Source organism: Pleurodeles waltl, chromosome 2_2, assembly GCF_031143425.1.
Source record: "Pleurodeles waltl isolate 20211129_DDA chromosome 2_2, aPleWal1.hap1.20221129, whole genome shotgun sequence".
Classification (NCBI taxonomy): Eukaryota; Metazoa; Chordata; class Amphibia; order Caudata; family Salamandridae; genus Pleurodeles; species Pleurodeles waltl.
The window spans coordinates 850,109,291-850,134,081 of NC_090439.1; the positions used below are offsets into that span (position 1 = coordinate 850,109,291).

General features: G+C 44.4%; 1 protein-coding gene across 3 annotated transcripts in view; it reads right to left on the reverse strand.

Annotated features, from left to right (window-relative positions):
- Positions 1-24,791, reverse strand: part of RAD54B (RAD54 homolog B) — a 429,314-nt gene that overhangs the window by 48,787 nt on the left and 355,736 nt on the right. For all 3 annotated transcript variants that reach the window (XM_069220480.1, XM_069220479.1, XM_069220481.1), the window contains 2 exons: positions 13,190-13,451; positions 7,468-7,534 (listed from right to left, as the gene is read on the reverse strand). In XM_069220480.1, the coding sequence (XP_069076581.1) occupies positions 7,468-7,534; positions 13,190-13,451 (329 nt within the window). The remainder of the gene's footprint in view (positions 1-7,467; positions 7,535-13,189; positions 13,452-24,791) is intronic.

Below are 24,791 nucleotides of genomic sequence, written 5' to 3' on the forward strand. Positions count from 1 at the left end.
CTTTATTTCTGTTTTTGTGCTGAAAAATACTTTACATATTACCTCTAAGTTAAGTCAGACAGCTTTTGTGCAAAGCTACCAGAGGGTAAACACAGGTTAATTTAGTTCCTTTTGTGGATCACTCTGTCAAGGAGTGTGTTTGTTGCCCGAGTGGGGCTTACACACCCCACACCCCTCAACCAATAACCCAATTTCTTACAATGACATAACATGAAGAGCAACTAGAAGATTAATGGAGGATGGCAGTGTCCACTTACCTTGCTAGTTTGAGATGCTGCAGTGCTCTCCTACCTCTGGTTAAGGATGCACCTTTATCCCAGCCCTTGTCCCCCAACCTCCATCTGCTCTCTCCCAATTTCAGGTGCACCACTGGGTTAACAGATTCATAATTTCAGCAGCTAGGAATGTGCTGGTGATGATGGGGGAGCTAAGGGAGGAACTGGCATGTTACTCCCTCCTTATGTTTCCTGCTAAACCAGGAGCTCTGCAAAAGCCAGTATTTCTTTTGTTTGGCAGTTCCTTTAGGCAAAACCTAATTGTATGATAAGCCCATCACTGACAATTTTCACACTGTTCAGAGCTTAGAGGGTAGTGATCGATGAAGAGATTGAAAATTCAAAGGGCCCCTGCATGGACTATGGCATTCAAGAGTTGCTGCATGTCCAAAATAAAAATACTGGCCATTTGGCCAGATTTTTGGATTCTGCAAAAGCCCAGGAGTCATACCTAAAGAAAACGTCATATAAAGTAATCTGTATTAATGTGTAACATGAATTTTCAGTTTTTGTCAAGTGGGAGATCAAGTGATTCGCCCTGAATCACACGATGCTGCGACAAGGCTGATACTGCAACCTGGTTCACCAGTTCCATAGTTGGCAGTTGTGGCCGTAGCACCACATCTCCCACCCCTTTCATGTTGGTGTTTTTAGAGTTTTTAACACAATTATGGTTTTCACAGCCTGTGTAAAGCAACATTGTGTTAAAATTCTAAGAAACATCAGCACAGCTGCTTTGGTTATTGGTCAGCTGTGCCAAAAGGCAATGCGATTTAGTTGGCGTTTTTATGCAATGCTGGTTGTCACAGCCCGTAAAAACCAACATTGTGTTAAATAATTAAGAAATACAGACTATTGTCTTTTGGCCAAAGATGCAAATAGACAATGCACCCGAGTTTGTGTTTCACAATGTTGGTTTTCACAGCCACATTATCAACTTAGAGGGAGGGATTGGATCCTGTTGGGCTTCAGAGTCCACGAAGACCCCAACCTGAGCCACAGCCAGGCATCTGGCTCAGGCTTTTAAGAGCTTGTCAGCTTCTAGGAAAATAGTGTGATGTCAGGGTGCAGCCGTGTTCCCTAGAAGAGGGGAACAAGTGTTTTTAGTTCAGTGCTTTCCAACCTGTGGTCCGGGGACTCCTGGGGGTCCGCGAATGCTTAGAAACTTACATCATATTAACAGATTAATAAACTGTATTTAGATTAAGTGGCTAAATGAAAACATTTTAAATGCACTGTAATTGTCAATGGATTTCAAATTGAAGGCTAAAAATTAAATTAGTATCCTTAGATTGATTTGATGGAGAAGTGTAGAAGCATCAAACAGAATTAGTATGGATGATGTGTGATTTCAAGTAAATTTAGAAAAGCTTCAACCTTACTATTAAAATTACTTTTATTTTTATTTATATTTGTTTGTAAATCAAATGAAATGTGTTAGTTGTGTAATTTGTTTGATGAATGCTTGTTTCTGTATTTTTTGTGTGTTATTTTGCAAATCATTGACAATGTTTAGGCTGGGGACCCCAACTTGTAGTAATCACTCAGTGGGGGTCCCCAGATGCCAGTAATGATAAAGAGGCGGGTCCCCAGAAGTCAAAAGGTTGGGAACCTCACCCCTTAAATGGCATCTTACTAAAGCATAGGGATAAATGAAAATGAGAAGGCATTATGAGGGCAGTAGAATTGTGAGGGGCAAAAGGAATGCCTTCCTTTTCACCAATATCACATTAACATATAAGCAGGCAACAATTTAAACATTGTTTTACCAAGCCCAGAGTTTTCCTGCATATCAGTTGGATATCTATGTGAAGACTTTTCTCTCAGTCCAAGCCTCAAAAAACATGCCAAAAATTCTGATGTAGTACTAACAAGCATTGGCAAAGCGAACGGGTCTCTCATGGGTGAGCTATTGTCTTCGTCATTCGGGTAGGGGTAAGTGAATGGGAGATCAGGTGGGGTGGTGAATGGGAGAGGCAGGTGAGGGTGGTGAATGGGTGGGCGAGCAGGGAAGGGCAGGTGAGGGTTGTGAATAGGAGGGCAGGTGTGGGTGGGCAGGTGAGGTTGGTGAATGGGAGGGTAGGCAGGGGTAATGAATGGGAGGGTGGACAGCTATGGTGATTGGGGGTTCGGGTGGGGATGGTGTGCGGGCGGTCCATTGGAGCAGTACTTCCCTTATTTTATAGAGAGAGAGCATGCATGCATTAGTCACCGATTTCCGGATAGCTTTTGACAAAGTGCAAAACCTAGTAAGAAGTCTCAATTCCAGAAGAAGCTGTTCGGTGTTCGATTTTTTGTCTGATGAAACAGGGTTTTGTGAGAAGTTGCACTGATAATGAGAGGGAGTTTACACTCTAGAAGTAACATTTCAATCAACCAATCAGTCACTCAGGAATTTGTAAAGAACACTACTCACCCATGAGGGTTTCAAGGTGCTGAGGTGGGGGGGGGGTGCTTGGAGTGTGGAGGAGGTGCAGCTACTGCTCAAACAGCCAGGTCTTGAGAAGTCTCCCGAAGGTAAGGAGGTCGTTGGTCTGACGCAGGTGGGTGGGGAGAGCATTCCACATCTTGGCGGCGAAGTGCGAGAATGATCTGCCGCCGGTTGTAGTTCTGCGGATGCGTGGGACGGTTGCGAGTGCGAGGTCGGCAGAGCAGAGATGCCAGGTTGGGGTTTAGAAGGAGAGCTGCCTGTTGAGGTATTCTGGTCCGGTGTTGTGCAGTGCTTTGTAAGCGTGGGTGAGGAGTTTGAAAATGATTCTCTTGTTGACTGGGAGCCAGTGCAGGTCGCTCAGATGGCCTGCGATGTGGCCATGGCGGTGGATGTCTATGATTTTCTCTATTGGTAGAGTACATCCATAAACAGATCGCAGAGCGCACCACTTTTCAGTAATGTCTGCCTGCTGCTGCTATGCTTATTTCAGACTCTTTTGAAAAGCATTTGGACATATGATACTTTGAACATCAGTAAAAAGCACGAGGCTGGTATGCAGCTCAGTCACCTTCTGATAATGCATGCTGGTGACCAAAACATGTAAAAGCCAACCCTAACCTTGTAATTGGCAGCCTGGCTGAATCTCTGACTCCCATACCAAAGTACAGGGAATGAATCAGTGGAGGAACAAAGAAGGGCAACAGGACGGTCGTCAGAGAGACAGCAAGAGACCAAGGTAAACGGAGTGTGACAGGAACGGAGACCCTGCTGCCCACAAGCCTTTTACCCTCCAACTCCAGAACCAGCAGCACCCGCTTGACAGGATAAAATGTGCCCTTCTACCACAGCCAGGGGTGGGCGGAGGGACACCGAGAGCTGCTGGCTCCTGTTGTCAACACTGCTCCAGAAGAGGCCGGACATGCGTCTGCCAAAAGAATGACTTAGCCACCGCTCTCTGTGCACCTCGTAGCCATACCTGCGAATACGAGGCCTGTGAGCAGATTAACCAGGCAGTTTATAATGTCCATTTTTCTTTGTACTTGATCCCATTCTTATTTTACATATGCAGTGCGGGCAGAGTAATGCCCGCAGACCAACATGCATGAGCAGGAGGGGGTTTGCTTGGGAGCGACTGTGGTCAATGTGGTGTGGTGAGACTTAGGAACAGTAGGAGGGGAGCGAGAGAAGAATCCGGCACAGACTGGATGGTGGGGAGAACAGACAGATACGAGGGAAGGGGAATGAGAGAGAAGCTGAGCCCCTCTCATTACGACTTTGGCAGACGGCAAACGCTGTATGCCAAAGCTGTGCCGTCAGAAAACCGCCAGTGCTGTGATCTGACCACCGGGGATATAAGGAGTTTCCCGCTGGGTGAGCGTAAACAGAGTTTCCACCAGCCGGCCCAGTGGGAAACAAGTCACAACATTGATGCTGGCTCATAATTGAGCCGGTGGCAATGTTGCGGTGCGTCGGGCGCAGTAACCCCGTTGCGCTTTTCACTCTCCGCTATGTGGAGAGTGAAAAGTGCCACAGGGTTTCCCATGGGACATTTATTATCATTTTGAAGAAAAAGGGGCGAGGCATTGGGGATGACAGCCATGGAGGGGAGTGAAGAAAGCACTCCCCTCAGTGTGCATGTATGTTTGGCCGGCGGTCTCGGCCCAGCCAAACACACATGCGCACTGTGTTTTCTCCAGCCTGACACTGTGTTGCCGGGCTGGAGAGAGCAGTAACAGGCTCCCAGTCTGTCTGGGAGCGCCGCCAATCCTAATGCTGCTATGAGCCACGTCAAGATTGGCCGCAGGGCAGGCTGGGAGCCTGCGCATGCCTGCTGAGGAGATGGAGGAGTGGCGCGTGGCGCACAGAGGAGGTAGGTTTTTCTTTTGTTTATAGTTTGTAAGTTTATTAATATTCCCCCCACCCCGAGCACCATCCCACTCCCTGTAACCCCGGCGAGCCACGACTGCTTTTCCTGACATATATTTCAAGTGGCCCAGCATTTAACTAAAACACTCCCATTTACCTTCTACCTCTATCTTAAAACATAAACAATTATCATATAAACCTGTATCAGAAATACATTTTTGGCATTAGTGTTTAATGCTCAAAACATCGTAACAAAAATATAATTTGGGACAGATTGGAGGGTGAAAGGAAAGAGGGAGTTGGGAGTAAAGATGTAGAGGACAGGTGTTGTAGTAATGGTGTCATGGGCCCTCGAGTAAGAAAGGAAAATGGTTGACTGGAATTTCGGTAGGAAAATAGAGCAGTAATTTTAATTAAGTGAGATCCGTAGGTCTCTAAGCCCCGGTGCCACTGCACCTGTTGCTCCAATGATAACTACACCTCAAGTGGGAAAGCAGATGGTGCAGAAAAAGAGAAGCAAAAAGAATACAACAGACAAAAGGCAGAAAGAGAAGGGGTCCCAAAGAAATAAAAGAAAGAAAGGAAAGAAGAGAAGAAATAGAGCAAACTTGTGAGACAAGAGAAAAAAACGGAAGGAAGCTAGTGAATGAAAGAAAGAGGAAAAAGTAATGAAAGAAGTGTGAAAAGAAGGAGAAAAACGAACATTAGAGAAAAAAAGAGATGGTGAGAGAAACAAGCAGCAAAAAGAACCAGCGCATGTATGTACTGACACATTTCTCACAGACACAGATTGGGAAAACAACTTTGACACTTTGGGTCCCAGCAAGTAACTTGTGGCTTCCACAATCAAACGGGAAAAAGAGGGATTTATAGTAAAACGTGAATTGACAGATAAAGATAAGAAAAACACCAGAGAAAAGAAGGAAGAATGATCGAAAAAAAGTGAAAGGGCGCATACCGATTCAAGGAATGAGCAAGTAAAAAAGACAAAGAAAGAATGAAGGGAAGAGAAAAAATTGTGAAAGAATGAACGCCTGATGAAAAAAAGAGAGGAACGTAATAAGGAAAGAAATAACCAAGTTTTTACGAGTTTGAAAGAGGAGGTAGGAAGAGGAAGAAGGAAATAAAACAAGCATTTACAATGCAATGGGTCTCGCGTTTGCTTGAGTTAGAGCTATTAGTATTGTACATTCCTAACTGGACTTTTCTTGCCACATAAATTGATAATGAAATGTAAAAGATTTGACATATGCAAGCCGGTTCAAAGCGCCATGGCCGCCATGAGCGCTAAGAAGACACACAAAAGGAAAAGGAAGTTTGTGTGCAGTCAAACGTATGGGCAAAAGTGCAATTATCCATGTAACAGGGTCGATGGCCAAAGCGGTAACAAAACTGTCCCAAGGAGGGACAAACGTAAAGCATTTACCAATGATAACAAAGGGTTTTTGAAAGGTAAGCCCATGAACGAGTGTTAGTGATGGGCGTGCAGTGGGTGTGGTTAAAAGCCCACAGAGAGATTACAACAGGCCAGAGAGCTTGCACGCTGGACTTAAAAAAGGAGAGGAGTAGAAATAAACAGTTGAAAGAAAGAGTGAAACTTAACGTGTGGATTTTAAGTGCTGGAAGGAGAAAAGTGGGGTAGAAAGAAAACACAGAGTAAACAGAGTAAAGAAAAGAACGGAGTAAGATAGGCGAAACAGACCCTCCCAAATAAAGATGGCAGCTAAGAACAGATTTAATTGGCTCCCCCATGTCCTCAAACAGAAGTCAGTGTGTGGAACAGCACGGGGCACTGCAGAACAGCAGGAGGTGCATTAGCAGAGTAGTATGTGAACCCCAATACAGCAATATTGGGGTTCGTTAGATCAGGATCGAGGGTATAGATAGAGCTGTGTCCCGACCTAGTGCTGGAATAACAGAAAGGCAACCGGTGAGGAATGAGAAACTGAGCACTGTGTAATTCATGGTATTGGAATAATAGGGCACTGCAGGTTAGGGTTGAGGTAATAGGCTATAAGCAATTACAAGCGATCCTCCACCCTGGGGACCACAGGCAGGCACCCTTGGGAAATAAAAATCAATCCAAGGAAGGGCGGGAGCCAGGCAGCTGAGAGAGGGTGCAGAGAACCCTCAAAGACCAAATGTGACAATGATAACCTGATTTATAGCCTTGTTTACAGTTAATCTCAGAGCAAGAATGCTCTACAAATAAATCAGGACAGTAGCAGGAAACAAAGTAAAAAAAAAGTCCCCTACAGACCAGATAAACAGGACAAAGCGTAATTATACAGTAGCTGGTCCCTGCTCCCACACAGAAGAAGGAGGGACAAAGAGGCATCACTCACCACTGGCAAGCATGGATTTTTAAATGACACTGAAACTAACAAATGAAATATCTGGAAGCCCACATAAGTATACTTAAAAGTATACAAGAGGTCATACGCTTACACTTGACCTAAAAAGCAGCTCCAGAAACAGGAGCAGCAGATGGACACAAGTGCTCAGTCTATGCAAGAAAAGGACGTGACCCAGGCATGCTGAGACCAATGGGAACACAGCAAATGAGAGCAACGCTGAAGCGAGCCAATGGTAAGTACGGGGGGCTGTAACCTCACTAATTGTCAACAAAATGTTTAGAAAGAGACTGTCAATGCGAGACCTGGAAAGGAACAGAGGGCAGTAAATGTTCAGGTGTCCCGGTCACACAGGGGACCAATACACGGCACACTGTCAGTATATCAACATTAGGTACATTTGCATACATTGCATTGCATATAAATGGGAATAGATTATGTAATTGGTGGTTATTCCTTTAATCTGGCATAAATGAGACGCAATGGACCAGTGCTAGATGATGGCCCTTTAAAATTGCGTGATTAGTTTGATTAGTCTAACCTGTAGTTAGGAGCCTGTAAATATGCACCGTCCGCTTCTGACCATCTCTCCACACCCGAGCCATGGCCTACAGAAAAGGAGGTAAACAGCATCAGGACACAGCAATTCATTCAACATGCAAGTGCTAGCTTTATGTGAAAGGTTCTCTATTATATACCAAACAACTACTTTACTGCATTTATTTTGGATTATGAATATTTAAAAAACATTACTCTGAGGTGAGCAATCTGTAGGCCGAAATGGTTGGTCACAATACTGCAGCTCACAGACCTTCGAAGTTGCCAACAGAAAGAACAGGTATGCAGGATATGTATTTAACTATAAAATTAAACCTTTATTTCTTTAATTTTTAGTTAAGTTATTGTTGACTTATGCGACTAGACTGCTCCAAAAACAGGGGCATCATGCCACCCTGAAGATGGGTGATTGAATTCTTATGCTGCCTAACAGACAATACTCGTTTGGAACCATGATACAAAGGAGCATACTGTAATCAACGGTTCTCTAATTTGTGTCATTTTTACAGTAAAATGTTAGTCTTTAAACAAAATACTAAAGAAAATAGGTACAAAGCATTTTCCGGGGATTGAAGAACTAAAATTGTGATTTGAAAAGCGTATAAATGCTTACACAGCATTTAAACAATTCCCTACTACCACCTGTAAAATCTGCATCTTGTGACAAGCTGAAACTGAGCAATTTGGGTCTAAACTCAACAACAGAAATCTTATTCTACACATGGGATGCGGCTGCCCTGCATCAAATGATGGAAAAAAGAATAAAATTATCATTGATAAAGCCAATTGGTCTTGCCTTTAAGCTTTGTCTTTGCCAATGCCTTTCCTTTGATGCTGTAGAGCATGGATGATAATTGAAAAAAAAAGTCACAAATGTGGGACGTCATGAGCGCTCCTACAAAATCAAAGGCTGCCTTTTTTTAAAAAAATTAACGATCCGAGATTGTAAAAATAAAATGAAAAGGTAGATACACGTAAGGTGTAGGCGCCAGCAGCAGTTTCCTTGTCCTTTAAAGGAAAAGAAAAACTAAACAAAAAAAAGATGATGGACGTGGGGGGCAATGGAGGGGTGAACGGGGAAGCGCCAAGGAGTTGAGGGGGAGGAAAGGCAGCACAGAAGGGAGAGCAACATGAGGTGGGGGAGAAGCACAAGGCCAAGAAAGCAATATAGAGCATGGAGAGGGCAGGGAGTTTGGCAGGGGAGGCGCAAACAAGATCACTTGCAGCACGAGGGAGACGGCAACACGGACTGCAGTGGGCAGGTATGTGGTGGGTGAAAACACATGAGGACAAAAGCTGGAAAACACATGCATTTCTCATAAAGTGCTTAAGCAAAAGGAAAAAAGCAGTTACCTAAATGTGAACAGTGGAAGGACCAAAGCGAATCGCTCAGAGAGGTGGTAAAGAGATTATACTCCAGGGGAGAGGCAAACACAAGATGAACAATCTGGGACAAGGAAAGCTATTGAATAGTCAACAATCAAGCAAGAGTGACGAAGCCAATCAATCATAAGCAATGGACAGACTGTAACGTTTGTAAATTCTTGGTAAGCCCACAACAGAGCTTGTGATGTCTGGTGGGGTTGATGGAAAAGGGAGGTAAACTTATTCATAATCTTTGCTTATAATATATTAGTTTTTACCTACCCTTAACAGTACAAAGAAACTTGATGCTATGTTCTTCACTAAAGATTTAGATTAATTATATGATCACAAATTGTGGTATTACTCAAATAAAACAGCACAGAATTTCTCACAATATGGTAGATGTAGTTCTTGCAACTTTCAGTTTTCTCAGTAAAGCACTGATCAATGTTCAATGAGATCATCATCTTTCATTTAAAGTATGAGAATGATTCGACTTTCACAATAGTCATCTCCTGACATCAGGATGTTTCGATTCCATTAAAGCCCTTCAGAGAAACTTTGAATTCCCTGGAACAAATGGCAAATTACCGAGGTACCTGTTCCAGGGGGGCAGCTCAGAGATGATTTATAAATTGTAATTTTGACAGAAGGTTGATCTAACAGGGATCAGGTAAGAGAATTGGTCTGAGGATGAGGAGGCTAGAAAGCCTGCAGTCACGGTCACAGATCCGTGGGGAGCCTACGAGAAAGTATTACATCACTTTATGCTTAACTCACTACTTAGGAACATACTACTATATTGCTCAGCATCCATTAGCATTATAGCAGTAGCGAGTAAAAATGTAGAGGATACAAATGTTGCTGCTGTACTAAGTGCCCTATACAATGGCAGGAAGAGGCATCTGCGCCATTCCGCAGCGATGGTAGAACAAGGGGTACTGACACTGACCGGATGGGGAGACACGGTCTCTGACTTCCAGGACAGGACAGAGTACTGCGGGGGTCTCTCACTTGCAGGAACCGGAGGGATAAGGGTCCCCGCACTTGCTAGATCAAGACTTAGCGTGAAGTCCAACAGCGCAAGGTGAACTACAATTGAAACGTTATGGTTGTGTGGACTCCCAGAACCGTTCACAGTGGTCTGAGCCATGCAGTTCCATGTTTCTGTTCTAAAACTTCCTTAAACTACTGAAGTGCACTTGCAAGCACAAATGTATCCGATCCTTACCACCAACAGATAAAGTGTAAAGGTGAGACAACATTTCAGTGCAACAAGGCAAGCTGTAATATGGTGCATGCTAATTTTTTTAATACCAAACTAGAATGGGGAATCTATGGCATTTTGAAAAGACGAATAACTATGAGTTGCAGATTTTGGAAGAAACAGGAGCAATGGCTAATCATCTGTTCTAGCTTTGATGCAGCAACACAGACTTGGAGAATGGGAGAAAAGAAGCGTTAGTCCTCCCACTCCATCAAAAAAGGCTTTGCATTCGAGACCACACAGGGAATGAATGACTCACTTTTATATGGGCAGACTGAGTGGTTACCTGAGGTGCACTGAGAGGGGAATTCAGATGTGCAAAACCAATCCAGTGTAAAATATTGATTACATTATTAGCGGCACTCCTTACTTCAATGTGTTGTAATGGATGTTCAGAGAGCATGGAGGATTGTGAGAGAGTCAGGACAGGTTAGGTAAGATGTCTGAGCAAGGGGCTAGAGGGTGTCACCTTGCAGAGGTGTTGTCTTTCTGTAAGGGGGGGTGTCATGGTGTCAGGACAATAGCACCCTGCAGGATGGAATAGTCCCAGGCCCACAATCAGGACACCAGGCACTACTTCTTGCCCCAGAGACTGGACAGGAAGCCTGGCGAGGAGCAGGGTATTTTGAGACTGCATAAGTGCAAAACATATCACCCAAAAATACAACAATGTATCAGCGAGAACAAAAAATACTTGGGTCAATGTAGTCGTTCCACCCTACTTCTAGAGTCCTACCAACTGATGTCTAAGTCACACAAGGCTACGTGTGCCAAGGCAGCCTCCAACCACAGCAGACCCTTCTATGTACTTGCTGCTGACCCTACTGTTGCTAATTCCTAAGGCCTCTCATCCTGAGGAAGCAAGCCCCAGCAGTGCTGATAACCAGCTTGCGCTAAAAGAGGAAGCATATCCCCTCAATGTGCACAAGATCTGGGGATCATAAGACAGCAATACAAGGCAGGTGGAGAGGAGCACTTGCCCAAGAAAGTGCCAACAATGGGGCACGGGGCAGAGGGAACGTGCCAGAGAGTCCAGTGACTGCAGCATCACAAGGTTGGTTCAGAAACAGAGGTAAGGCATTTTCATCGGTCTCCATCCGTTCGTGATCAATTAAAGAGCAGGCACCTAGTTGAAGGAGGCCGAAATTGAGGAAAGAGTACCTTGTCACTTCCCGGCCCAAAGCACCCATTTCAAAGCACAGAGAGGAATACAAGAGATCAGAGTGAGGTGTCGAGGACAGAAAGATCTTGCAAGAGAAAATGGCAATTTTCCGGTATTGCACACGCTAAACACATCAATATGATGATTATCTTGGGAACAGTCATGTACATGTGAATCAACAGGGCGGTCATTTTAAAGTCAGACACCCTCATAAGAAACAATTGATCGACCATTCTAGGATCAGGCAGGTCACTTCAAGGTCTACAACTTAGTTAATATCAATGTTGCTTTCTTTATGAAAAAGAAGGGAGCCAAAAGAAACATTAACAAGTGTTGAGTATACACACCTATCGATAACGCCAAACAGTGGTCAGGTAGAAAACGACGAGAGAATAACCGAAGTGTGATGCCCATCTAAAGTCTCAAGGAGCATTTTAACACAAACACTTGCACTAAATGATTCTCTAATAACACCACGGTCAGGAGAACTTTCACACAGAAAATAATCTGAAGACAAGTCGGATTCATATAGCATATTGCTAAATACAACTAATAAAAACATGCAAGATTCAGCGCACCACATTCTGATAACTAAAGCACCTGCTACATCCCCCTACATGACATGTGAACTGGAGCCATACAAAACAAGAACACAACTCCATACACAGAGACAGGAGCAGGTCAACTGACTCAATGAACCCTAATGTTTCAAAATCAGATGGATGACAATTAAGGTAAGTGTTGTGTCATCGTTCTTTAGGAAGAAGGAAGTGTCATGTTACAGATGTGTTGTCTTTCTCTATGATGGGAAGATTTATCATGTTGTGAAGAGGGCACCAGGAACCTGCAGGATAAAATCCTCCAGGGTCCAAAGACTGAACACTTGACACCACTCCCTATCCCAGGGACTGGACAGCAAACGTGGCAGGGCATTTCAAGACAAGGCAATGCAAAGACTGTGGATCCAGGCTCTCTCAGAAGTTAAGGAACACATGTTTCAGCGATTGCACTAACAATACAGGTTAGCTTAGTAAGGTACCTGGGACATTATGGTCATTCCACACTACCTCAAGGACACAACTGAGGGAGTGACAGAAAGAAAGCACGAGAGACAGCATGGAAAGGATGGAGAGTGAGGGAAGTAGGCAGAGAAGGCGATAAAGGTGAGCGAAGGCATAGGTTCAAAGAACAAGGGGAAAGATACACAAAGAGGTGAGGAACAGGAAGACAGACGGAACAAGGGAGATAGTAAGGGAGCAACAGGGAAGAACATGGAGAGGCTTTGGCAGATGGAGACGACATCTGAGCTTCTCCTGATTCCAGCTGGCGTAGCTCATAAAGGCTTCCCTTCGACTTATTTTAGAGATTTATATTTTCAGTTATCAATATAATCCAGCAAGTGCCATAATACATAGGAAAAAAAATTGAGTAAGATATTTACAACTGACAAAGAGCAACGTGGTATCTCTGAGAGATGGAGCATGCAGCCCTGGCCAAATCGCTCTTGCTATGTACAGCTCCTTCTTAATGCGGATCGACCTTCTATGACTGTTTCTCAGGATTAAACTTATACGTGGACTAAGGTTTCCAAATGTTATATATTTTTTGTGGACCATTGGCTGCCATTGGTAATTAACCCAACCAACTCCATCCTTTGTCGATCCAATTGGGAAGTATTGTAATAAAATGTACATTTTCTTCTTGCTTTGGAAGATTACAAAATTGCAATACATTTTTTATTTTTTCAGGAATCTGCCTAAATTAATGAAATGAAGTTACTGTATGCGATACGATAACAAGGATGACACACATCAGAGATCTAAGGTACCATGAAAGTATTGCAAAAATCACAGTACCCTTTAGTTATGCACATACCAAACCGACTAACACCTTCTCATGTCTGCTTCCTACCTGAATATCATTGGCTGGATTCCAATCGATGTCATAAAGAATTAAATGGGATGCCCCAATGAGATTGAGTCCAACACCTCCAGCCTTGGAACTCAACAAGAAGATGAAATGTGTTGAATATTTACTGTTGAACCCATCCACAATCTGCTGCCTCTGAGTGACGGGTGTTTGTCCATCTAGTCTGACGTAAGAGTATCCATAACTCTTGCACGTTTTTTGCAACATATCCAGAGTCTGGGTGTAGTTTGAGACTAGCACAACCCTGTCGAAGGAGCACAAGAAGGCACTGTTATGCATAATCAGAGTTTGAACATAAAACAGTCAACATCAGCAAATCCTAAGCTGAGCTCCAGCCACCCGTCTGGTAAGACGGGATGTCTCACCTTATGTAGATCCCTTTGCAAAGAATACTTATTAGATTTAAGTAAGAGTAATACAAACCCTGTATAAATATCAACATTTAAAATGTCAGAGAAAACTGCATTTTGTTTTTGCAAATAAACATAAATGGCAGGACCTATATACAAAAACGTTCAACCTTGCACGCCATGTGTGAGGTACCAACAGTAATTCAGCTGTCACAGGTGGGATAGAAAACCCACACCTGAAACAGATCTCACCACATACCTAGAATTTTATTTCCCCAAACATATATGTAAATTTGTAACCAACAAACACTGACCTTAAGTACATCATAACACAGGCCTTCTGGCAAGCATATTTACATTGTCTCCTTCAAATGGGTATGTTGAAGAGGTCATTATTTTGGCAAAAATCGTCATTCAGCCTGCCAAGTCTGTGTCTTGTCACTGCGGTCTGCCCTCCTAACTATGGCTATCATATACAGCGCCACTGGAATTATGTGGCAGGAGAGGGACAAATTATGCAGCAGGGTTGACTAAATTCTGCGACAAGAAAAGGCAAATTTTATGTCAAGACCGGAGGCTCTATTATGCGTTCTTTTCTTACTTTATTTTAGATAGCAGCAGTCAAGAACTACAGCTCCCAAGAGGAATAGCAACAGGCTGTCCAATGGGAGCAAAAACAGGAACTAAGATAGGCCAATCAGAAGGAACCCTCAACCATAGAGTATACCCTTGACTGCAAGCAGCCCTCTTTTCTTGCTGCTCGCAGTCAAGATAAGTATACTCTTTCGGTCTCTCCGTTTATTTAATGTGGTTTTTCCATACTAGTATTGTATAGTTTATTAATTCGTTAATATTTTACTACTATATTACTTCTGGTACTAGCGGCGACCTACGGGGTGCCCCCACCCCCCCTTTTCTATCTCTCCTCCGTGTATCCGTTGCTGCTGGCTCGCACGCCAAACGTCGCGCGTTCTATTTCGATTGCGTGCTGTTTTTCCTGTCAGCGCACGGCTGAGCTTTCGCGCGGCTGACAACGGACTTCTCCTCTCACCTTTTCCGCCGAGTGGCTCCCCTCGGGCGCTCTCCTGGAAAGCCGGTCCTCTTTCCCCTGGTGCCGGCTCAGCTCTAAACTGCCGAACGTCTCTCCCCTTCGTCCCCTCCCTCGGGGAGGAGCCGGGCTTCGTCCTTAGAGCGTGTTGCTCTAGTTAACCCTTTCCTACCTCACCATTTCCTTCAGGGTTACTGCTCCTTTACAATTTCACAATGGAACTTGACAGCTCACCTCTGAGGCCAGATTCGGATGAGGATGAGGAATCTTTCAAACAGGATTTAAATAATTTTATTCAATCCTCAGCAAAGCATGCCTTAAAAGCATCAATGGATAAAATGTCTAAAAACATTGAGAATTCGGTTATGTCCATGGTGTCCAATTCTATGGCCCATTCTGCGGGGGAAGGCAGAAAACGCAAAATAACTAATTTCAAATCAAGTAAAGGCGCACAACCAGAAAGTGAGCTTGCCTCACACCAGAATGAGGACTTGGTTCCTCCCAGGCCTCCTACGAAGGAGGGGAATTCCGCCAAAAAACCGGCGTCATTGCTGAAATGCAAATCAAAAACTAAACACATTCCTGCGCCAAAAAAGATTGTTATCTCAAAATTTTTGGACACAGATGATGAGGACATGGATGATTTATCCCAATCCGATAATCCTGATGATACGTTTTCCCCATCCTCTCCTCCTCCAAAACGTATCAAACTTTCTTCTACTGGCCCCTCCACCAGTGTGGTAGATTCAGAGGGTATTCCCATGTTCGACCTGTCTTTGATTCATCATCCCAATTCAACCGAGTGGCTCCCGTTGGACCATGTGGGTGAATATATTTCTTCCCGGTTGCGCCTACCCCTAGATAAGCAGACGCGCTCCAAATTAAAATCTGAGTGTCCTAGACCTTCATTGGACTCTAATATTACTGTCACTCCGGTTATTGATGAGTCACTCATTACGTTTTTTACCAAATTTGGTAAAGATCCCCATAAGGGGGTAGACAAGGCCTGGACTACGTGCCAGGATGGACGTCGTCGGCCCTTTAGCAAGAATCTTCGACTTAGCGGAATCAGCGAGATTGGAGGATTCCCCAATCGACCCCCTGGACCTTTCCCTTTGGATTCAAAGAGCCTTTTGCCTTTTGGGCAATGCAAACTCAGCAATTATTCATGAGAGACGCAAGGGTCTCCTTCTCAGAATGGACCCCAAACTGGCTAACCTAGCTACTCGAGATCCCGGCATCCAGGCTGATGGCAAACTCTTTGGGGATTCATTTATCAAGGACCTTAATCGTTTCGTTTCTACCTTCTCCTCCCTGGACAAGGCCCAACAATCTTTAAAAAAGGTCTTTAACCAACAGGTTTTTGCCCGGGCCGGTAGAGGCAGGAGCCGCTTTACCGGCCGCGCATACCGAAATCAAGGCTCAAGAGGCTATCCCAACTCCTTCGGGTGTTATCCCCAAGAGTTTAGACCCCACTTTTTCCCCCAAAGATCAAGGGGTTTCCGCAATCGTGGACAACGCCTCTCCAGGACGCCCAATAACCAAGGTAAGCCAACTTTCTGGCCTTCCCGTGGGAGGGCGTCTTCGTTTTTTCTTTAAAAAATGGAAGTCAATTACTTCAGACCCATGGGTCCTCTCCACTATTCAGCGATATCATATCGAACTCCTCTATCCCCCTCACCAGTCCTCTCTCCCACCATTTCCGAAATTTGCTCTCGAAATGTCCTCTCTCATTTCTTTAGAAGTTCAATCTCTATTAAACAAAAACACCATCCACTCTTGCACTCCAGATCCTACCGGCTTCCTCAGCTCTATTTTCCTCGTCCACAAAAAGAACAAGAAACTAAGACCGGTAATCAACCTAAAAGCATTCAATCAATTTGTTGTCTATCAACACTTCAAGATGGAAACCATCATCCACCTCAGGGATATTTTGCTCCAATTCGATTGGTTAGTCAGACTAGACTTGCAAGACGCATACCTGACAATTCCTATTCATCCTTCTCACAGAAAATATTTACAATTCCTTTGGGATTCAAAAACTTATCACTTTTCCTCTCTCCCTTTCGGTCTATCGTCGGCACCTTGGTGCTTCACAAAACATTTGAAACCGGTTGTGGCCTACCTTCCATCTCTGGGCATCAGACTTATTATCTATCTCGACGATATCCTTATCATGCACCAGAGCAAGTCTTCTCTTCTATCTCATCTCCAGATAACATCCACTCTCCTCACAGATCTCGGTTTCCTCATGAATCACGAAAAATCTGCGGTGATTCCTTCCCAGCAAATAGAATTTCTGGGCTTCCAGATAGACTCTGTATTGGCCTCTCTTTTCCTTCCTCATGCCAAAGTCTCCGCAATCAAAAAGGAGCTGCTTCTGACACTCCAAAAAGATTCTATTTCCTTCAGAGCTCTTGCAAGAGTCGTCGGCCTTCTCTCCTCTTCGATACAGGCCATTTTTCCGGGTCCACTTCACTACTGCACCCTCCAGCGTCTAAAAATCCTTCATCTCCGCCGAGGTTTGGCCTTTTCCGACCTTGTGTTGTTAGATCAAGAATCTCAAATGGAGATTCAATGGTGGATATCCCATTTAGAAGCTTGGAACGGCAGATCCATCTTCCCCTCTGTGCCCGATCTTGTATTAGAATCAGATGCAAGTCTCACGGGCTGGGGCGCCCGCTGTGGTTCGATATCGACTGGAGGTATATTGTCCGCAGAGGAGTCCAGATTGCACATAAATTGTTTAGAGCTTCTTGCAGGCTCCTTTGCAATCAAAAGTTTTACAAAAAACAGAGCAAGATGCTTCATCCTACTCCGTATGGACAACATTTCCGCGGTTCGTTATATCAACCACTTAGGAGGCACAAGGTCTAGACCCCTGGCGCTTCTGGCCAAGAGCCTCTGGGACTTCTGTCTGTCCCACAAATTTTCTCTCTTGGCCGAATATCTTCCAGTCTCCCTGAATTCCAACGCAGACTGGCACTCGCGCCATCTCACGGATTCCAGCGACTGGAAACTACATCACTCAGTTTTTCTTCAAATCAAAAGAAAATGGGGTCCTTTACAAATAGATCTCTTTGCATCCAGGCTCAACACTCAACTGCCACATTTCTTCAGTTGGCATCCGGATCCTCTAGCCATAGCTACGGATGCTTTCCTCCAAGATTGGTCCACGACCTTCAATTATGCTTTCCCTCCTTTCATTCTAATCAACAGGGTTTTGAATCAGGTCAGACAGCAAAATGCGTCCCTTGTTCTGGTAGTGCCTTTCTGGCAATCACAAGTCTGGTTTCCACCCCTCCTCGAGCTTACGGTGGACTTTCCAATCTTACTCCCGATGTTTCCACCCCTTCTCTTGGATCCTTTCGGGCGTCCCTACAATCTCATTCTCAACAAATCTCTAACCCTGACAGCTTGGAACATTTCCGGTCTCCCCAACAATCCTTCTCTATTTCGTCGGAAGCTTCAGAGTTCATCAATAACGCATGGGCGCCAGGCACAAGGCGAGCCTACAGATCAGCTTGGTCTCTTTCGTCAGGCTGGTGTGTGGGAAAACGTGCCAATCCCTTTTCAGCAGATCTAAATTTAATTATCAATTTTCTAGCTGCCCAGGCGGGTATGGGTAAATCCTATCGGACAATAAACCTTTATAGATCTGCTATATCCATGAACCATGCGAATATTGATGGCAAACCAATCGGAAGCCACCCTTTAATATGCCGTCTTCTGAAAGGTGTGAAACTATCGAGACCTCCAACTGCCAAATATTCCCATGTCTGGGATGTTTCTCTTGTGTTAAATTTACTCTTCTCCTGGCCAGACAATTCGAACCTATCTCTTAAAATGCTTTCTGCCAAGCTTACTATGTTGCTGTGTTTGATTTCTATCAAAAGGGTGTCGGATGTTAGGTCTTTGGACGTGTCTGCCCGTCAGTTTCTACCCTCAGGTGTTTTGTTCCATATTTCTAAACGCACCAAAACTAACTTACATTCTGTCTTCTATCCTTTCTTCCCTGACAAACCAAAACTGTGCGTAGGTCTTTGTTTAAAGGAATATGAAAAAAGAACTGGCGACTTGAGAACGTCCTCTTCCAATCAATTGGTGATCTCTTTTCGCAAACCACACAATCCAGTGTCTTCTGCAACTTTGGCTTGTTGGGTTAAATGGATAATGTCCCTGGCGGGGATTGATACCTCCGTTTTCTGAGCCCATTCTTCCAGGGGAGCGATGGCCTCCAAAGCCTTCGCCCTGGGGTCCAGTTTAGAGGACATTCTCAGGTCAGCGGATTGGTCTAACGACAATGTTTTCAAAACTTTTTATTGTAAACCTGTTAAAACTGCATCTTCTTTGGTTATTGACAAGCTTTAAACTCGCATAATAGAGCCTCCGGTCTTGACATAAAATGTAGATTTTCCTAGTAATTTATGACGGAAAGTCTTAATTTTATTAAAGACATGGAGGCGAATATTATCCCACCGCAGTACCTTTATTAACATGCACTTTCTGTCTCCCTCCCAGCGACTCCTGCATTGCCTCCAGCTTCCAGATAACGCCACTGGCTCCATCCTATCCGTCTTCAAAAAGAAACCTCCGGACTTCTGCTGGCAACTTCCTCAGGATCATCTTCCTTCTTCAACGGCCTCTCGCTTCATCGCTGTGGTTCAAGACTTTTGTTCCGTTTCCTTGGCTTTGGCAATCGATGGTCTGATTTTCCCATTGTTTTATGACTCCATTTGACTAGCTCGCTCAAGAAAAGAGGGCTGCTTGCAGTCAAGGGTATACTCTATGGTTGAGGGTTCCTTCTGATTGGCCAATCTTAATTCCTGTTTTTGCTCCCATTGGACAGCCTGTTGCTATTTCTCTTGTAGTTCTTGACTGCTGCTATCTAACATAAAGTAAGAAAAGAACGCATAATATTCGCCTCCGTGTCTTTAATAAAATTAAGACTTTCCGTCATAAATTACTAGGAAAATCTACATTATGCGCAATAATGCATCGGATTTTCTAAGAGTATCACCTCATGATTTTGTCATTTCTACACTTGTTAACACCGTCTGGGCATAGGTTGCATCTCAGTTTAACACCCAAACATAGCAATAAGCAACTGAAATGTGAGAAGTCAACCTTTACAAAGGACCTTCCACTGCACACCAACACATTGCAGCTACTATACTAAATTTTTTTACAGTTTGAGCTAGAAACTATTTTTTTTGTTAAAATCTGCAGATTATGCAGTAGATGATGGATTATGTGGCAAATGCAACGTATTCCAATTATGTGAAAAATGCCACAGCTGCTAAATTGCATAATTCCAGCAGCCCTAATCGTATATTAATTTTAAAATACTCACACACGTGAACACTCCCCCCACCTTTTCACGCCCCCCCCTCGAAAACTCCCTATCCTGAGAGAGGAGGGGGTTTGGGGGGAAAAGGGGTGGACATCTTTAACTAACGCACAACAGAGCCAGCCATCAAAGGACCCTGTATGATATCAAACATTTCTAAGTGGTCCTTAACTTTATAAAGAGCAGGCTCACAATGGGCAGTGTGAAATAATATGCCCAGTATGGGGACCACAGAATTTACATCTTAGCACCTGCTAAAGAAAGGAAGTTGCCAACCGTGTTGATGGTTAGTAAGTCCCACAGCGTTTGCTGTGCCATGAAACAATGCCAGATGGGCTCATGACGGTATCTATCATTTACTTAGGTCCCCACAACTTAAGCCATGTCGCATCCATAACTGTCCACATTCAGACAAGACTCTAAGATGTGTCTCAATAAAGACGCATCCCTGTTGGCGACTTCTCCAGCATTCTGAATGTGGAAGCAGTCATGTTTAGTGTAACTTGAAGGAAGAGCAAAACAGATTATGGAGCACTTTGAAATGGAGACATGTAAATATTGCCTCTTCTGTGAAACTGTTATGAGTTTGTAGTAAGTCAGACCAGTTGTCAGTTGTGTATGGATGTTGTAATGTTTCAAGCTAGCTACAGACAGCTTTTAGCTGTTTGTAAGCAAACGACTTTTGTCATAAGGGCTGTTACAGTGGGCTCAGGGCCTGCCCTCTGCTTAGCATTGGTTGCATTTCTTGTCACTCTCATTTGCTTGCTACTTATTCAATGGCTTTACTTCCCCTGTTTGTGCATGCTCCCGCTTTACCATCCTTTAGGAAACTACTTTTTCATTTTGCACTCCATTCAATGTTGTATTTTTTCTGGTCTTTGCCTTGTGTGCTCCTTCGGCCCCTCCTTCCCCCCTCAGCATGTTTTGTATTGCCCCGTCCAGGCTCGTCTGTAAAAGTACAGCCACAGGCATATTTTAGCCGAGCAGCAGACTTTAAGGATTGTTTTTCTAATCTCCTGTATTTCTCACATTACATGTATGTATAGGCCCCGACATACAACGGCTTTTATGGCGCTGTGGAGGAGCTGACTGCTCACTCACTCAGCTGGTGTTTGATGCACCTAAGTGCACCTAAAACAAGTCCTGCCTCTCATCCTTGAAGACCATGATTGAGCTCCCTGGGCTACTGCAGAGGACTAAATGGCCAAGTCATGTTTCAGTCTGGAGTACTGTGGAAAGTTAATTAGGCCTTGGCAAGCATTGTCCTTTAAATGCAGACGCTTTCTTTTTCTATTAAAATAATGTTCTGAGGTTTCTAAGTAACAAATATTTGATAGAAAAAGCAGGTCATCTACACAGATTGAACATATGGCATTCAATGTGCAGTTTGAAATACCTTAAGGTATGTGTTCACTTTTTCTCCAGTATTTTGAAATGTTTATTTCTTTCTCTTTTTTACCATGCTTTGCAAACAAGCTTTGGCAAAGCCAACAGCTTGCCATTCTTATTATAAAGGCGAGACTTATTGGCTTTGCCTGTGCTTGTTTATAAAGCAAACCTATCCCAATGGCATTAAAATGCATCCCAACAGTGCCAGACTGTGGCACATCTCTTTTGTTTCTAGCCACAGGGAGATTAAGGCCCTCATTCCGACTTAGGCGGGCGGCGGGCACCGCCCGCCAAGCGGAAACCGCCATTTGGCCGCTCCGCGGTCAAAAGACCGCAGAGGCCATTCTGGCTTTCCCGCTGGGCCGGCGGGCGCCCACCAAAGGAGCGCCCACCGGCCCAGCGGGAAAGGCCCTGCAACAATGAAGCCGGCGGAGTTGCAGGGGTGCGACGGGTGCAGTTGCACCCGTCGCGATTTCACTGTCTGCAATGCAGACAGTGAAAATCTTTATGGGGCCCTGTTAGGGGGCCCCTGCACTGCCCATGCCAGTGGCAGGGACAGTGCAGGGGCCCCCAGGGGCCCCACGACACCCGTTCCCGCCATCTTGTTCCTGGCAGTAAAAACCGCCAGGAACAGGATGGCGGGAAGGGGGTCGGAATCTCCATGGCGGCGCTGCTTGCAGCGCCGCCATGGAGATTCAGCCCATGCAGGGGAAATCCGGCGGGAAACCGCCGGATTCCCTTTTCTGACCGCGGCTTTAACGCCGCGGTCAGAATGGGCTGGGAAGCACCGCCAGCCTGTTTGCGGTGCTTCCATGGTCGTCGACCGCCAGGGTCAGAATGACCCCCTAAGTGATTTGGAAATAAATCAAAGAATGTGATCCAAGACTGGATTTCGAAGCCGGTTCCCAACACTGCAAAGTTTGCAGCTCTAGCCATTTGGCCACACCTCCTCCTTATTGTGCTGTTTTCCCAACACTAATTTGAAGAGTTTGTGGATACAGAACCTGCAGTTCCAGGCTTAATGGATACTAAGTCTACGTGCTTCCTGGAGTGACACACACTATGAGGGCTACTCATCATCATCAGCCCCACACTAAATGGCATTGGGGGGCATCTGGCAACCCTATTTACCTTAGTGCCACAGCCCCTTTAATCTTGTTGATTTTGCTCTGTTCCACATCCAGATCAGCAGACTCAGGTTCAAAAATGTGGTCGATCATGAATGGGGTTGCAGCAAAAATAGCACAGCCTGCTCCCACTACAAGCTGGTGTTTACTGAGGAAGGAGAGGGATACCCCTCACCAATGCTGCAGCAACAAAATCTCAGAAGGAAGAGTCAGAGTGGTGGATCTCCTCTTGCCTACCACTGATTTTGCAAGGTCTCTGTAGCATTTCCATTTCAACATCAATACTCCTTAGGAGACTGAGGGTCGAAATGAGAACTGATCCTCAGCTGGCTATTGCAAGGGCAGTGTGCCATAGGGATTGCTTGACATTCGTTCAAAGGCCATTATGGCCCATTTTACACTATATAGGATCCATGCTGAAAAAACACAAGGCCTGGATCTTAGCCTGATGTGATTTCCTGTGATGTTAATATTATGCTTATTAACATTTCTTAAACCTGAAAAATCCTACCAACCTACCTTTGGTCACAGAATGTTGGCAGTATGCGACACTCAACATAAGCAAAAGGGAACAGTAGTTCTTTCCAAATGTCTACCCTCCCCCTCCATTTCTCTGAGAAATGGGTTGAAAACACCATATAAACTACCTGAAAGTCACCTTTGTAAAACGTAAAACAACCTATCACAAAAGAAGATAGTTTTCCAACTTGGAGGTAGCAATTTGAGCTGCATTACGGCTAATCCAGTTGAAATAGTTTTACAGAGCTTCCTCAACCAGGGCCAAGTTATTTGCTATAGGCAGGATAAACACCAACAAGTGTTTGAGAGGGTGTGGTCAATGGGGCATATTACTACATACAGTCTGGGAAGTCAAATCATTTGTAAATTCTGTGCAGGCGTACAGCATAGACTGTAATTAGCCATAGGAGATTCAATAGACCTTACCCCCAAGTGGTTACGCTGGGAATATGGGGGGCACTGACACAGAATCAATACTTTTATGTAACACAGCTCTGGCGGTGGCCAAGCAAAATATCATGCGATGTTGGTGGAGGACATATGTCCCTACCGTAAGAATGTTGGCATCCAACATGGGCTTGTGTATGCAGACCGAAAAACTAATATACGAAGCAAGGGGATGCCCTAAAAACAATTATCAAAATATAGAGACCGTGGCAAGGCATGGATGATGATTGGTAAAAGATTGCCAGTGTGTTTACGAGGCTGTAATGTAAACAGGGAAAACCTTGCAGGGGGAGACACTAAATGGGTAAAGGGAGGTGGGCTGGAATCCTATTTTAAAAGTTGATTCACAGCATCACAGTTTGTGATTTTATAATGGCTGCCTAGTTTGCAAGCCGCATCACACGGTAGGAAGTTGTGTTTTAATTTGTTGTGCTTAATATGACAACATGCTCAATAAAATAAACTAAAACATGTACCTATAACTATAGACTTCAACTGAAGACAACAACAGATTTGCCACCAATATGTAATCAGCCACGCAGCAAAGTTCTTTAAAAAACAAACTCCCTTGTCTTATGGGCATGTCCACTGAATGGCAGAAAGCCCTGGTGGTGCTAAACTAGCCTGTGTACATAGGACTTGGCCTGTTCCTTGTATTGTGAAGTCCACAACCTGTTCTGTTACCGGGAAGTATCCGCAAAGTGTATCCTCATAATAAGCATAGGAATACTGTTCATGTCTTGGTTAAATCACATTAAACAGGGGTGGTAGCTTACTGAGTTTTTGTGAACCAGTAGTATGACCGGACATTTTTTTTTGTGTGAAGAAGAGAAGAGTCTCTCTTGTAATGTTTTGCTATTGATGAATCCTAGATCCGTGGACCCACAGTCTGTGTGTGTGTGTGTATGTGCAATGAATGTATTACTGCATTCCCATGGGTGGAAATTCAGACATTAAAAGTAAAAGATTATGGAGACTAGGTGCCCTTAAAATTTCCCTGCAGACTTTGCTATAGAAGGCTGCTGATGAGTTGTTCCTGAGCACTGGCATTTGACAGATAGTAGGGATGAACAATGTGATGCAGATTATGTTGTTCTAAGTGAGAATGTTTCTCAGAAGCAGCAACTATCAGGTCGGCACCTGCGGAGCAGGCCTGGTGTGATGCTCACCCACCACAGCTCGAATCATGCTGCCGGCCAGGAGCACGCCTGTCAGTGCCACGTGACTACATCAATGTGAGCAGGTAAGGGGCCCCCGTAAACAAAGACTGATTCAGACATGCAGACTGTACTCTGCAGCGGAAACATGGACTGTTACTTATACAATCCCATTTTGGTATGAACTGTTAAGAACT